The following is a 12,980-nucleotide window of genomic DNA, read 5'->3' as shown; positions in this document are numbered from 1 at the left end:
AATCGCGTGCGCCGCCTTGTCGGTGTACCTGGGGGTCGTGTTTTTGGCCTGCATCAAATTTTCCTCTCCCCCGCTCTTGGTTTTCTTTCAGTCTGTTTGTTTTAGTAACTAAACCGGGAATGGATTTAAATAGTTAATTGGACTGACAGAAACCACACGTGATTGAATTCTTACTGGATTAAGTCAGACTGCGCTAAGTCCCCTCCTGTTTTCGCGGGGTCTCTGTTTCTTATGTTTTTTAAATCCCACCCACTGGAAATGGAGAAGTAAAAAAAAAAATCTCAAAAAAGTTTTCACTCCAAATAAGACCCCAGAAAGTTCAAAAGCCGCGAGCTGGACTGTAGCGATGGAGGCGGAAAATTGTTTGTCTTTCTGCTCTCCCCCTAACAGGACCACTCCAGACAATTCTCCGGGTCTGGAGTCCAGCTCTGGCTCCTTCCATCCCGGGGACGACCTGCCGAGCCACCCGCACCACCCTCACCAGCACCGGCTCAGCCTCAGGGGCGAGTTCTACAGCTCCTCCCGGGTGGGGAGATTCTGCGAGAGCCCAGGCGAATTTGCGCACGGCGGCGCCACGCCGAATCCCCGAGTTTCCCCGGTGAAACTCCAGAGCAAATACTTGGAAAATATCAGTCCGGGCCAAAAGGGTTTATCGATAAGCGGGAAGGCAGTTTTTTACGAGAACAACCAGGAAGGTAAGAGGAAGACAGTCCGTGTTGAGAAAAAACGTATTTTGAAACATAAATGTGCATGGGTGTGTGTGAAAGTGAACCATTCATTCAGAAATCATAATTCTTATTAATTGTGTAATAATAATGATAATTAGCAGAAATAAAAGTATGAAGTATAAATGCCGATAAACATTTTTTTTCTAGGATCGAAAATATTTTTTAAAATGTGATTATGATTTATAGTTCACTTGTTTGTAGCATGTTTTTTTACTTAATTGTTATTTTTATAGCAATCAAAGCCTGACATGATTACTCAGTCACTTATTTCTTACTTAAATGAAATCGTCCAAACTTTCTAACGGACAAAGGTATTAGTTTATATAATACAGTGGAAGGGTTTGATTTTTGTAACCTGTACTTTGTTTTTTACGTCTTTTAAAACAGTCGCTGTTGCAGTTTGTGTTTTAGATTACCAGTTTTCTTTTTAAAATTTTGAGGGAAAGAAACTAGAACTAGGCTATAATGCCTTTTATTATTACGTCAATTTCTGATTATTTTGAAAACAATATTTTTCTTTTCTTTTTAATGGAAACATGCACATTTGCGAGCATCGGGCGTCAGCTGACTCTTCAGTGTTTGTTCAAAAAGAGAAATATTAAACAGTTTAGAGGCAGAGCAGTTTTACCATTGATCTGCGTGCGCAATTACGGGTGAATATGATTATTACTACATTCCTTCTCCAATCCTTTTACATTTTTGTGATATTTTCCGCGTGTATTTCATTGGCGAAAAGAGGGAGAGGTTAACAAAAACGGCAGTATGATGCCATTAGAGTTTCTTCTAGTTAAATGTTAGGTGTTTAAAAATTCTGTTTACACTATTAGAAATTTAAAAAGTCTAATCCATGAAAATGGCATTACTGCAATAAGCTAAAGTCTACAAAACTCATTTCGTTTTTTTAAATACTTTGCTTGTTCAAAAACCAGAACTACATTTCAACAATAAAATAAAAATCTGTATTGCCTTGCTTGCCAGATACATATTTTACACATACATTTCTTCTCACACTGACCGTTGTGTATTTATTACACACGCTTACCTAAATAAGGTTGTGCAATAAAAATACTTGAACTGACTTTTAATCAACTAACTATTCAAACATAATATTCACGGAAGCATTTTATAGAAAATTAGTCTATAAAATGTACAGGGTCCAAAAGTGTAACGTGTATATACAATATACAACATATACGTACTTTGCATAACAGATATACAATTAAAGATCTACAAAGCGTCTAAAATAAAACCAGATACACATGCTGTACATGCATTTAATGCTATTTATTAGTGTTAAAACTAATAATTCACAGACTGTCAATTATTGAGAAATCTTGAAAACTCTTCCAGTGAACGGATGACAAATAAAATGTAAAAACGTTCATAAAATGCGATGTTATTTTAATGTGCGCCGATTCCAAAAATATTTTTATAGGTTTTGAATGCACTAATAGTCTTTCTTTGCCTGACTGCGCCAGTCATATACGTGTTTGGTCATTAGGTTCAGGGACAAATTTTGAAATAAGTCGTAAGTCAACAGTGTCCAGTAAATATCGTTCATTTCTGTACTTTGTTTTTCTTGTTACAAATCATTTTTCGCTTTATCTTACAGCGCAGAATCACTTATATCAGACGTTATATTTGTGGTCCATATACGGTTATCCAAAAGCTTACACATAATTAAACTATGATGCACGGAGAACTTCTTCAACAGACAGCTGAAGCAGAGCGAAAACTCGCATTAATTAGGCATGTTTCTGGATTGCGAAACAAGTCGGGATTCTGTGCGAGCTTGCTTGCTTGCTTTGTGCTTCGAAAAGGCCTAAGTGCTGACAAATAATCATGTTGTGATTGTTTCGATGACACGTGTGGAGAGGATGTTTGCTACTGAAATTTTGTTTGCACATATGGTTCAATATTTTATGGTTTGAAACATTATTTTAGTTCGCCACAAAATCTGCAGGGCGTCACCAAGGTAGAAAAATGAAAAAAAGTTAAATCATTTACACGTATAATGCAATACAAACAGAACATTAAAATTACGATTCTGTGATCGCTTCATTTCTTTTTCTCTCAGTGTTACTATTTAGTTTGATCGCTCTGTTATTTTTGCAAATACTCCTAGTCTATCCATAAAACAATTTCACATTTAAAAATACTTTAAATGTACACAAAATGTCTCGGCTAAGGCACAGAAAACCCTCGGGAGTGAGAGAGGCAGGGTAATTAAAGGCGTTTGTCCTGGTAAACACTCCGTTGTTTTAATAGCAAAGCATTAAGCACTGATTGCACCAGCTGTGCGTCATCCTGATGACAGATTAGGCTGCCCAGCTATAGAAGGCAACCAATCTGTACGGAGGGCAACGGGTTTACCTTTTACTACTATGGTGTTGTAGAATTTAAAGGTACTACTGAAAACTCGCGAATTAATAAAATAGTTTCCCTGATTGGGATTTTGTTAATTTAACGTGTTCCTGTGTACAAAGTATTTTTGCAGAAGGTAGGTCTTAAATTATATCAGAAGAGGTTATGTGGACCCTGCATCTACTGGTTGTGTCCAGTACTTTTTAGGGAATAGTTCGAAGCTTGGGGTCGAAAACGAATTGAAGGCGAGGCACTAATTTATTTTTTCTGAAAAACACAGAAATTAAAAACATACGCCTGAAGAAGAAAATAAAGTTGTAGAGGCTACAAGATTTTTTTTAAGGATCCGAGAAAAATATTTCATGTCCGTTTGACAAGGGATCAAACGGCCTAGAAATGTCTGCGGGAACTAAGGGGTAGCGATAAAAGTGTCAGCTCGGTTTATCAGCGCCCTGACACCACAATTACAATTAGTTTTGAAGTGAAGTAAGATGGGGGCAAAGGTCTGTTTATGAGACCGACTTCAGTTCTTGCCTCACAATTAACGGGCGGTTTCTCCACAGTTTCGCTGCAGTCTGCCGCCTCAGTAGTCTAAACACGCTTCTCTACCAACGTCCGACTCCACAAAAATTCTTTTATGCTATACGAGTCCGAGAGAAATCTGTTCTGATAGAACAGGCTACCTGAACTTAGAATATATTTTACATGCTGAATTTCCCAGTTTGTTTAAGGTAGTGCATATTCAATACAACACTGTACTTGTCCAAACGAAATACTAAGCACCACTCCCTGGTACAATGTTTTATGTCGAAAAACTTAGGCTCAACTCATATTCTTTTTAAATAGTACTTAAAAAGTTACTTTACGTTTTTTTTAACACTTTTTAAATCGCTCCACATTACAGACATCTGTGCGGTAGTAGGCCCATTCGTTATCTTCGCATTAATGTCTGGAGTTGATAACTGAAAAGCAGAAACTGGCTCTGTTCTCAAGAGTACCGAGAGCTATTATAATTACATTCTTATTATATAGGAATATTTTAATACCGTTTTGTCTTCTGCGTTGTTGTTAAGCCTAAAGAAAGCAAACCGTGATGGTGGAGGCCAAGAGGCGAAACCCACTGTCAGGCGACCTTTTGAAAAAACTCATGACTATCTTCGGTTGGTTTTCGATAAAAATAAACGTCCTGCTCTCTGACATTTAAAATAAAAACATAATTTCAAGATACAGAAAGAAAAAAAATACATGCCGCTATAAACTATTTAAGCCTTGAAATTCGAAAATGGCGAACGTGTTAGATATTGAGAAAATCCGCATATACATCCTTATTCTTTTAAATCTGACCTTCTCTATGTGTTTCTAGTTTCCGGTACGGTTCATCGTGAATGGTAAACCAAGACGATTAAAGCGTACAGTTCAGCTTGATAATGCCTTATGGTATAAATTAAAGCTTAAACCCTTGACCTCGCCTCTCTAGTATTATAAAATATCCCGACAAGGGACGGAGGTCCACCGCTCTAAAGCACTGACTGCTTGAAAAATGTTCGAGTTTGTAGAATTTTGAGTCAGGTCTTATTAAAAGCCAAAATGCTAATAGTTCAGAAGGTAAATAGCCAGTCGGCAGTCTTTCCAGCATAACCGAAGAAGAGAGATCAGCATTTCGAGAAACTGTAAGAACTGTTCTGTTCTAGCGACACTGATTCTAACTCTGCTGTGACGTTTTTTTAAAAGTCAGCAATCTTTTTCGTAACTAAAGAGAGCACTGAATGACATAAATGATCCAAGTTTAATTTATTCCAACAATTTAAAGACACTGTTATGTAGACTAATAATATTAATCATCAGTATAATATACACTGCAATTCATATTGCTGCCAAAATCAACACACTTCTGGCAGTTAAAGACATATGAATCTGGTTCATTTTCTGGCAATACAACAGTAAGGCCTACTTAAGCTATGGTTTCCAGCAGGCAATTACACAACATCAGGACAATGTCTTAATATGACAATGATGTACCCTTTATAATTTTAAACAACAGACTACAAATACGTAAAAATGAACAAGATAATATGTGGCTTTCTACTCTTATCATTCTGATATGTCCCTATCAAGCTTGTCAAGAAATAGAAAACATTGTTTTGGTCTCTTTTCTGAAAACAACTTTGAAATTACAGGAGAAGAAGGTCACCATTGGGAAATTTAACCTATTAGTTTAGTACTAGAGTACATAGTCCTCTTTTCTTGAAGAGCACAGCTGTGTTTTACTGGGACTTTAAACAGTGGTCTGTTAAAAAAAATGTCGTTATCAGCACCACTCTCTCTTCAAAGATGTCATCTGATTTGATAAATCAGTCGGCGGACTCCCCCGCTCCAGCTCTGGTGTCTCTGTACAATACCAAGGCCCTCAACCATCTCCATGTCAGAGATCCCTCTCCTTCCTCCAGTCCCTCGTCTCTCGGATTCACATGGAATACCAGCCTTCCTGTTTTGTCTGCTCTTGGAAAACTGTCTTTGAACTGGGTGGGGAGAACCGGGCTTCATGTATTTTCTTTAATTCTGTGCGTTTTCCGCGGCCCATCCACAGCCACAGTGTGCCGGAACTCGCCAAAGGTCTCTCGACAGCACTACTGGTGTCACACACAGTCCTCTAGAAGAGGTTTAAGATAAGTCGCTCATCTGTGTTATGAATGAAGCTGTCTTGCCTATTTAAATTCTTTTCAGCATGGGTGCAGGGTCAGCAGAGGTCCATGTGAAGAAGGACAAATTTCACAACATAGTTCCACGAAGAGTTACTTTTTTAGCTTCACAATCAGGGTTCTCTCAAATCAAGATTCCCGGTTTGGTTTTTACCAGCCTCCTTCTTTCTAAGGTGTTTAAATTTGAACAGAAAGACAGGTGGTTGGGACAGCGGCAGGAGGCACCAGTTGTCGGACTAGAAAGTGAAACGAAATGCCCTTGAAAAGCGCAGAATGTGAGCTCGCACAGTTTTTACTCGGCCACCCCGCTCACAAACCCTTGGATTATAAACCTTAGATTATAAAATGATGTAATGAGAACAGGCTTCTCAGCCCAACTGAGTTACTTTCCTGCATCGATTCCTTCACAATGCCAAGCTTAACTTTGAAAAGAAAATGTTAATGCCTTAGCAGAGCAACAGTGCCAGAATGGAGCCCACTTTATTAGACCGCAGGTCTTCAGTGCTGGGAAGAGTATGCATATTGGAAGCAGAAGAACTCATGACACCATGAGTGTCCTTGGACATGTACAGTGTTAATAAAAGGCAGAAAGGGGGAAAATACAGTTTACAGTTACACAGCGGTGACAGTGAACAGCAATGAGTGTGTGTTGTGTATGTTGGGTTGATTAAACCCACTTCAGGTTAACCTGGTGCGTTTCGGGAGTTTTCCCACTTGTTTCTAAAATGTAGTTTTGAAACGGAAGACTAGATTTTATTTTCTTAGAATTGGGAGATATAAATAACTCATTAAAGTATTGTGAATTTCCACTTTTGCAAGATGACAGTTGGATTGATTTTCATTTCCCACAACCAAAGAATGCTTTGAGTTTATATATTGCACAATGAAATCCAAGTGGAAGTTCTTACATTTTCCAGTTTCATATTGGAAACATTTCTGTTTTGTCAGAAACCCCAGGAAGGGAATACTTCAGACTGATTACAGAGGCTGCACAGTGTGGAGGGATGGTGGCTCAGGGAGTTGGTTGCGTTGTGTGTGACTGACACCCTGGGCATTGTAGATGGTCCATTTGGTGAAAGTCAGACTGTTTATTAAGACTGTGTCTTTGCTCTCTATCAAAATGGCTTGTGATTTCTGCGAGTGGGGTAACTTTCAAGGCAGATTCTCTCTCACAACTTTAAACAACTGGAAAGAATGGGGTCCCCCCGGCTTTATTTGTGGGAGTCAGGGTTTCTGTCAAGAACATGTCAATATCAATAAAAGGGGATAAGGTCCTGCTCAACAGTTAAGCTAGTTCTGATTTTCCATGGCTTGTGGGAAAATATTCTTTTTTTTCTTGGCAATGTTTTTAACATTTCAAAAATTATCATTAAACCTTTGATTAAGTTACAGTATGTATACTATATATACCAATAGTTCTTTATTATGCATGTGAGAGAAATAAATTCTGATATTCGTGATGTACTGACTTGCCAGAAAAAACAGAGCATGTTATACAGAAAGTAGATAAACCTGGAAGATAAAAGCTTAAAACATCTGATCTTCTCTTGACATGCTGGTGAATAGACTGCACTCCAGGAGGTGTATTCAGAGCTTTGTACAGTTAATGTAAAACAAGGTCAATACAATTTTGGTGATAAAACTAACAAATATTTATAGAAACATAGTGGTGGTGTTCTTCAATTTGAAAATATCGACTGCATATTTGTCCTGTCTTGTTTATATGGCCTGCTTTCTCTTTTTAAAATTTGTGATCCTTCATACAGTATATGCTTCTAATTGACATCTGTTCTTGCAATGATGTAGGGGAACAATCAACTTGCAGGCAGACCTCTTTATTCCCGGTAATGTGCAGTCGTAGCCATTCTACCGTGCATCTTATTCGCTGTACTTTGAGTCTGTTTCTCAATCATTGGCTTCTATAACCATCTGACTGGAAAGCATATTAGTCCGAGAGACATTTTGGTGTCAAAACAGCCCTCTCAGAATCCCTTTTTTCCCTCAGCTCTGTGCAAGCCTTGTATAATTATCAGAAAAAAGGCTGAATGTTTTTTTGCAGCAGGTGCTCTGACATCTTATTGAAAAGCCCTGACTAATATGAGAGGTGCAGATGTATCTGTATCAGGATCCGATCCCGGTTGCTTACAGGCTCAGAGTCATGGTGAGCCACTCCCTAGACAGTGCAGGTCTCCACTAAGTCTCTTGCATGCCGAGCCCTGATGCAGGTGAATCCATTATGCAGATGAACATGGGGAGATTGGCAGGGGATCTTAAGTGAAATCATAGGCCAGTAGCTTCAAACCATAGGCCATCATTGGATGCAATACAAGTTTTTAATCTGAGGCTCCTGTTTTGTGCCTGGTTGAACATATTGTGTTGTAGGATTCTGTTCCATTTGTCAAGTAGAGCCTGGAAAAGCATGTATCTGTTTAGTTGTCCTTGAGCTCTAAATGAGACATACATCTGGCAAGTACAGAACCCACCTTATAACCATCACATTGTCATCTCTCTCTCAAAAACTGCTGTAACATGCGCAACATGAGAATGTGAGCTGTCTTGTTAGAATATTATCATGTCAGGGTGAGTCTATAGAATCACTCCAAGCAGCTAGACACTTGTGCCCAAGCCTTCACCATAGATTTGTCTGTTCAGGACAACAATTATCATCCCATTTGTCTCTGGCACCTTCAGAGGCATGAATAGACAGATAAGCCACTGAAGAGAGCTGAGCCTCATTGCTGGTGAGTCCTCCTGAGGCATTGTGTTAACATCCTGATAGCATGAAGGCGTTGTTCTCTTCATAACCAGAGGTGTATCGGTTCCTTTCTCTATTTTTCTTTCTTGGTTTTCAGCAGGTTAACTCGATGTATAACCTGTGGCCAATCCACACTCTCACTAAAGAAGGGAATTAGTACCTATGCAACAAAGTCACTCAAGTGTAACAGTTAATCAGAAATGACCAATCAATCAAAATGACAGCAAAAGCATTGAATATCCCCCAAAATATTCTTTGTTTCTCTAAAATAAATGCATACAGTGACAATATTTATATATATATATTTACATTTATTCAGAGGTTTAGCATGTATTTGATTCTTTAATTTTACATTTTGTGAATAAAAAATATGCCTCATAAAACATAATGAGATTTATCTGTCTTATTATAAGTCATTATCCTCTAAAGAGAGACACCGTCTGTAATTCCTGTTCTCACCAAGAGCTTTGTATGACTTCACGGGTTGATAGTGTTCTGGTTATGGAATTGGAGAGGAAAGTTTGCATTCTAATGTAAGGGAAAGTAAAAGCTGAAAAAAATTGCATCTGGCATTTTAGTATGGAAAAAATCAAGCTGAATTCTGCATTAAAAAACACAGCAGGGATGCCACACCTAGCTGTTAAGATGTATAAAATAGAAAGTATTTTTAAAAATCTCAGTGCGTTGCTTCCCTGGGAGTTGTTAACAGCCTCTATCTCTGCCTGTGTCTTATTCTCACTTATAACTCCAGGTCAAGAGCTCATGCAGTTGTCCAGTTCCATTCTAGTGAAATTCCCTCCCTCGTTATATCACAAATCCAGTATCTGTTTTAAAGTCACGGCTCAAGACCAGTTTCTTCAGGTTGACTTTTTGCGGTTGTGAAGTCCTTTGTTACCCCTGTAACACCTTGTACTTGCAATGTGACTTTACCATGGCAAACGTGAAGAATGATGAAGAAAAAATTCTGCCAGTTGAGATTAACAGTTGCATATACAGACTCAAAAAATAATGTTTACATTTGTCAATACAAATTGTCATCATTGTTGCTTTTTTTTTTCTTCTGTTTTTAACTGACTCTTCAGATTGAAACTTTATAAAACTTGCTATCTTCAGTCCAGTCAGCTAAGGAAGTCATTTAACATTATTTGAATTATATTAATAGCAGTGATATATTAAACGCAGCTGAATAACAGAACATGGGTGACTATGGTACTGTATATACGAACCTCACTTGCATTTGGTATGATATGAGAGATAAAACATACTGCTTCTGCAGCTGTCTCCAGAGTGAAGAATATGCTGAGGTACAGACAAGCTGTCGCAATCCAAAAATAGCACAAATGAGCATCATGAGTTTGAATCTTTATTTTGCTGTCTTGTGAGTAAATCAGCTTCTCACTTTCCATTCAAGCGAAAAAGCAATTTACTGCCCAGACAGCACATGGGAAAGTTCATTTGTCCTAACCTTACTTCCTCCTCTAACTGGCATGTATCTCCTGGGTAAAGCAAGGCATGCAGATCCGTAGCCTGTTTACTGTTAAACTTACAGGGCCCTGTCGTATTAAAATGAGCACCCCCAAATGTACTGGAATCAAGCCCGTTTTCCCACAGCCCTTCCAGGCCCATTGACAGAATACCAGCCTTGCGTGTCAGCCTCTAAACGAGTCCAAGGTACTCCTGTGTTTGAGCCAGCTCCATTTAGAGCTTGGCATTGTTTCATATTTATTCAACCCCTGCATCAAGCCTGCCTATTTTTATTGAAGGCTTCTATTTCTACTGTTACCTACATTTTGTGTGTGTCTTTCCTCTTGCTGTGGCGCTCGTGTTGCTATGTGATGGTAAAATATTACTTGTTCACTTTCCCACCCCATGGATAAACAGTCTGGGGTTTCCACGGAAACCTAATGCCCCAGCGCGTCTCCCTCTGACCTTGCCCCACCCCCCCATTTTCCTCGCAGCCGGGGAGAAGCCCCACCCCAAGCCCCTGGGCTACCAGATGCTGCCCTCGGAGTGCCGCCCTGCGCTGGATGACTGCGCCAAGATGAAGGAGCCGCCCGCCGAGCTTCCCGGAGACTCCATCGCCGACTCCATCGACCTGTCGGGCAAGAACAAGAAGCGCCGCAACCGCACCACGTTCAGCACCTTCCAGCTGGAGGAGCTGGAGAAGGTGTTCCAGAAGACGCACTACCCCGACGTCTATGCCCGCGAGCAGCTGGCACTGCGCACGGAGCTGACTGAGGCCAGGGTCCAGGTACTGTCTCCCTGCAACCCCTTCTGGCCCTCCTGGGCCTCCTCTCCAGCTGCAGTCCCTAATGTCACACCCACCCCTCCAGCCTTCAGAGGAAGATCTGCCACCGGCAGCCTCTGGACATTAGATTTAGAGCAGTCCAGGTTTGGAAAACATGCCTGAGACCTTGCATAGTGCTAGCAATCCACACATGCAGCTGTTTTATAGTTCGACTCAGTCATGTAAAATCTCTGCCAGTGATGGACTACAGTCATAAAGCCCAGGAATGTTGACACTATGCACACATAACAAGACTTGTGGGAAATGCCAACCTCGTGTCTACCTTCAATTAACCACAATTAACTCAGTTAAGTGGCTGCTGCACGAGGAAGTGCACTTTGCAAGCGGGGGTCACTCCTGGTTAGCTGCGTTTGAAGCTGTGCAGCTCTGTGCAGAGAGAGAATCTCAAAGCAAACGGCGTCATGCTTCACCGTAGCTCTCGCTGGTGAACCCTGCCTTTGTTTTACTGCACTTCGCTACATCATCCTCTGCTCTTACCTTAAAAAGTGTCATGATCCCGGCGTCCAGGAGCTGTCCTGCCCAGGTTTATGTCGTATCGTGTTCGTCGCCGTAGTGATGGCCTGAGCGCTGGGTTTTCATGTCGGTTCTGCTCCCTGCTCTGACCTTGCAGGTGTGGTTCCAGAACCGGAGGGCCAAGTGGAGGAAGCGGGAGCGGTACGGCAAGATCCAGGAGGTGCGGAACCACTTCGCTGCCACCTACGACATCTCCATCCTCCCGCGCTCCGAGGCCTACCCCCAGGTACCCCCGCCCCCCTGGCAGCCAAGCTCTGAATCCCGGGCTGGGCGACCAGGGGCAGAGAGACGTGCGCGAGTATTGGGTCACTCCAGAAGACTGTTGTGCGACAGTCAAGTTGACAGGTCCTGGAGAAGAACAAGGCTTTCTAGAGTTCTTTTAATCCCAATTTCAATTCGATCAAGTTCAACGATTGAACCGATTATCATCTTAAGAAGGGACTTTACCAAGATGTTGAGCCCCTGAATGAAGGAAACTATAAATATTGAAGACTAGTTTAGTTATTTAATAGTTCACTAACAAGCCCCTTGCTTAAGAGGCAGTCTAAGCCCTATTTCCTTGTGAAAAGGGCTTCTCTGGCACCCCCAGCTATTAACCTTGTCCCTATCATGTATCTTCCAGATCCAGAACAACCTGTGGCCCGGAAACAGCTCTGGCAGCTCGGCCGGAGGCTGCGTCCTGTCCCCCGACAGTGTGCCCTCGTCCTGCATGACCCCGTACTCCCATTCCCACGGCAACATCCCGGGCTTCATGGGAATCTCTGGGTCTCCCAATCACCACCCGGGCATCAACAGCCTCTACTCCCTCCACAGCTTCCCAGCAAGCCTCGGCAGCCACTCCTTCGACCCCGTGCCCATGCCCGAGTCCGAGTACAAGCCCTCTGGCCTGGTGGCCTTGCGTATGAAGGCCAAGGAGCCAGGCAGCCTCCTCTCCTGGCCCACGTGACTACAGGACCGCGCCCGCTGAGAGGTGCACAGACTGGGGAGCTGCGCTGGGGCAGGACAGTGCATTCACTTTTAACAGTTCTATCTGAACGGCTGGGGGCGAGAGACGCGGCATTGCCGAGCTGGATCTCCAGATCAGGGCTTGGGACATCCGCGGCCACCCCCCACATCCCCATCCTCGACTCTCTCGTCAGGTACTACAGCGACCAGTCTCCCACAAGCCTTTGCCTGTGTGTCCGCGATGGCATGCAGCCCATTGCTCTTCACAGTACTGAAATCCCCCCTTTGGGAATGATGGAAAAGAATTTCACCCTCTGATTGGAAACAAGCCATTCTGTTGTGTCTACCGTCAAACTCGAGTGAAGGATCGTGTTGGAGTGCTGGACCTCGTTTCTCTGCAGACAGCTTGCACAGACCCCTTTTTTGTGTGACATGTTAGTAATTTTAATTGTTGTTGTTTTTTTAATTGGGTGTTGCTTTGTAGGTGGGCAAAACAAAGAAGGAAAAAAAACTATTTAAATATGAATTTTGAATGTTAATCATATTTTTTTGTTGTATGTAAAACGTGTAATGGTGACGAACAATAAATGTTTTAAACTTTTCCATCGCAGAGCGGATACAAACTGATATTGATTGCTACACAAAACTGTTATATTGTACCTTCTAGT

The 12,980-nt window shown here is 41.5% G+C and overlaps 1 protein-coding gene across 2 annotated transcripts; it reads left to right on the top strand.

The window, feature by feature from the left end:
• Window positions 1-346: 346 nt before the first annotated feature.
• Window positions 347-12,313, top strand: alx3 (ALX homeobox 3). Of its 2 annotated transcripts, none has more exons than XM_088922096.1 (4): window positions 347-695; window positions 10,505-10,797; window positions 11,465-11,593; window positions 11,996-12,313. In XM_088922096.1, exons 1-4 carry the CDS (start codon window positions 347-349, stop codon window positions 12,311-12,313), a joined length of 1,089 nt encoding a protein of 362 aa, XP_088778222.1. The 2 variants fall into 2 exon arrangements, with proteins under 2 accessions (XP_088778222.1, XP_088778221.1); XM_088922095.1 differs by having other exon boundaries at window positions 11,990-12,313.
• Window positions 12,314-12,980: the final 667 nt, after the last annotated feature.

Source organism: Atractosteus spatula, chromosome 7 (assembly GCF_055471065.1).
Source record: "Atractosteus spatula isolate fAtrSpa1 chromosome 7, fAtrSpa1.hap1, whole genome shotgun sequence".
In the NCBI taxonomy this organism is placed as follows: domain Eukaryota; kingdom Metazoa; phylum Chordata; class Actinopteri; order Semionotiformes; family Lepisosteidae; genus Atractosteus; species Atractosteus spatula.
This window is presented reverse-complemented; position numbering and strand designations above follow the sequence as displayed.

Bases quoted from the DNA above. Each gene is read 5' to 3' on its own strand.
- alx3 (XM_088922095.1), top strand. From the start codon at position 347: ATGGAGGCGGAAAATTGTTTGTCTTTCTGCTCTCCCCCTAACAGGACC. The intron at 10,798-11,464 runs GTACTGTCTCCC...CTGACCTTGCAG, and splicing joins TGACTGAGGCCAGGGTCCAG to GTGTGGTTCCAGAACCGGAG. The intron at 11,594-11,989 runs GTACCCCCGCCC...TGTATCTTCCAG, and splicing joins GCTCCGAGGCCTACCCCCAG to ATCCAGAACAACCTGTGGCC.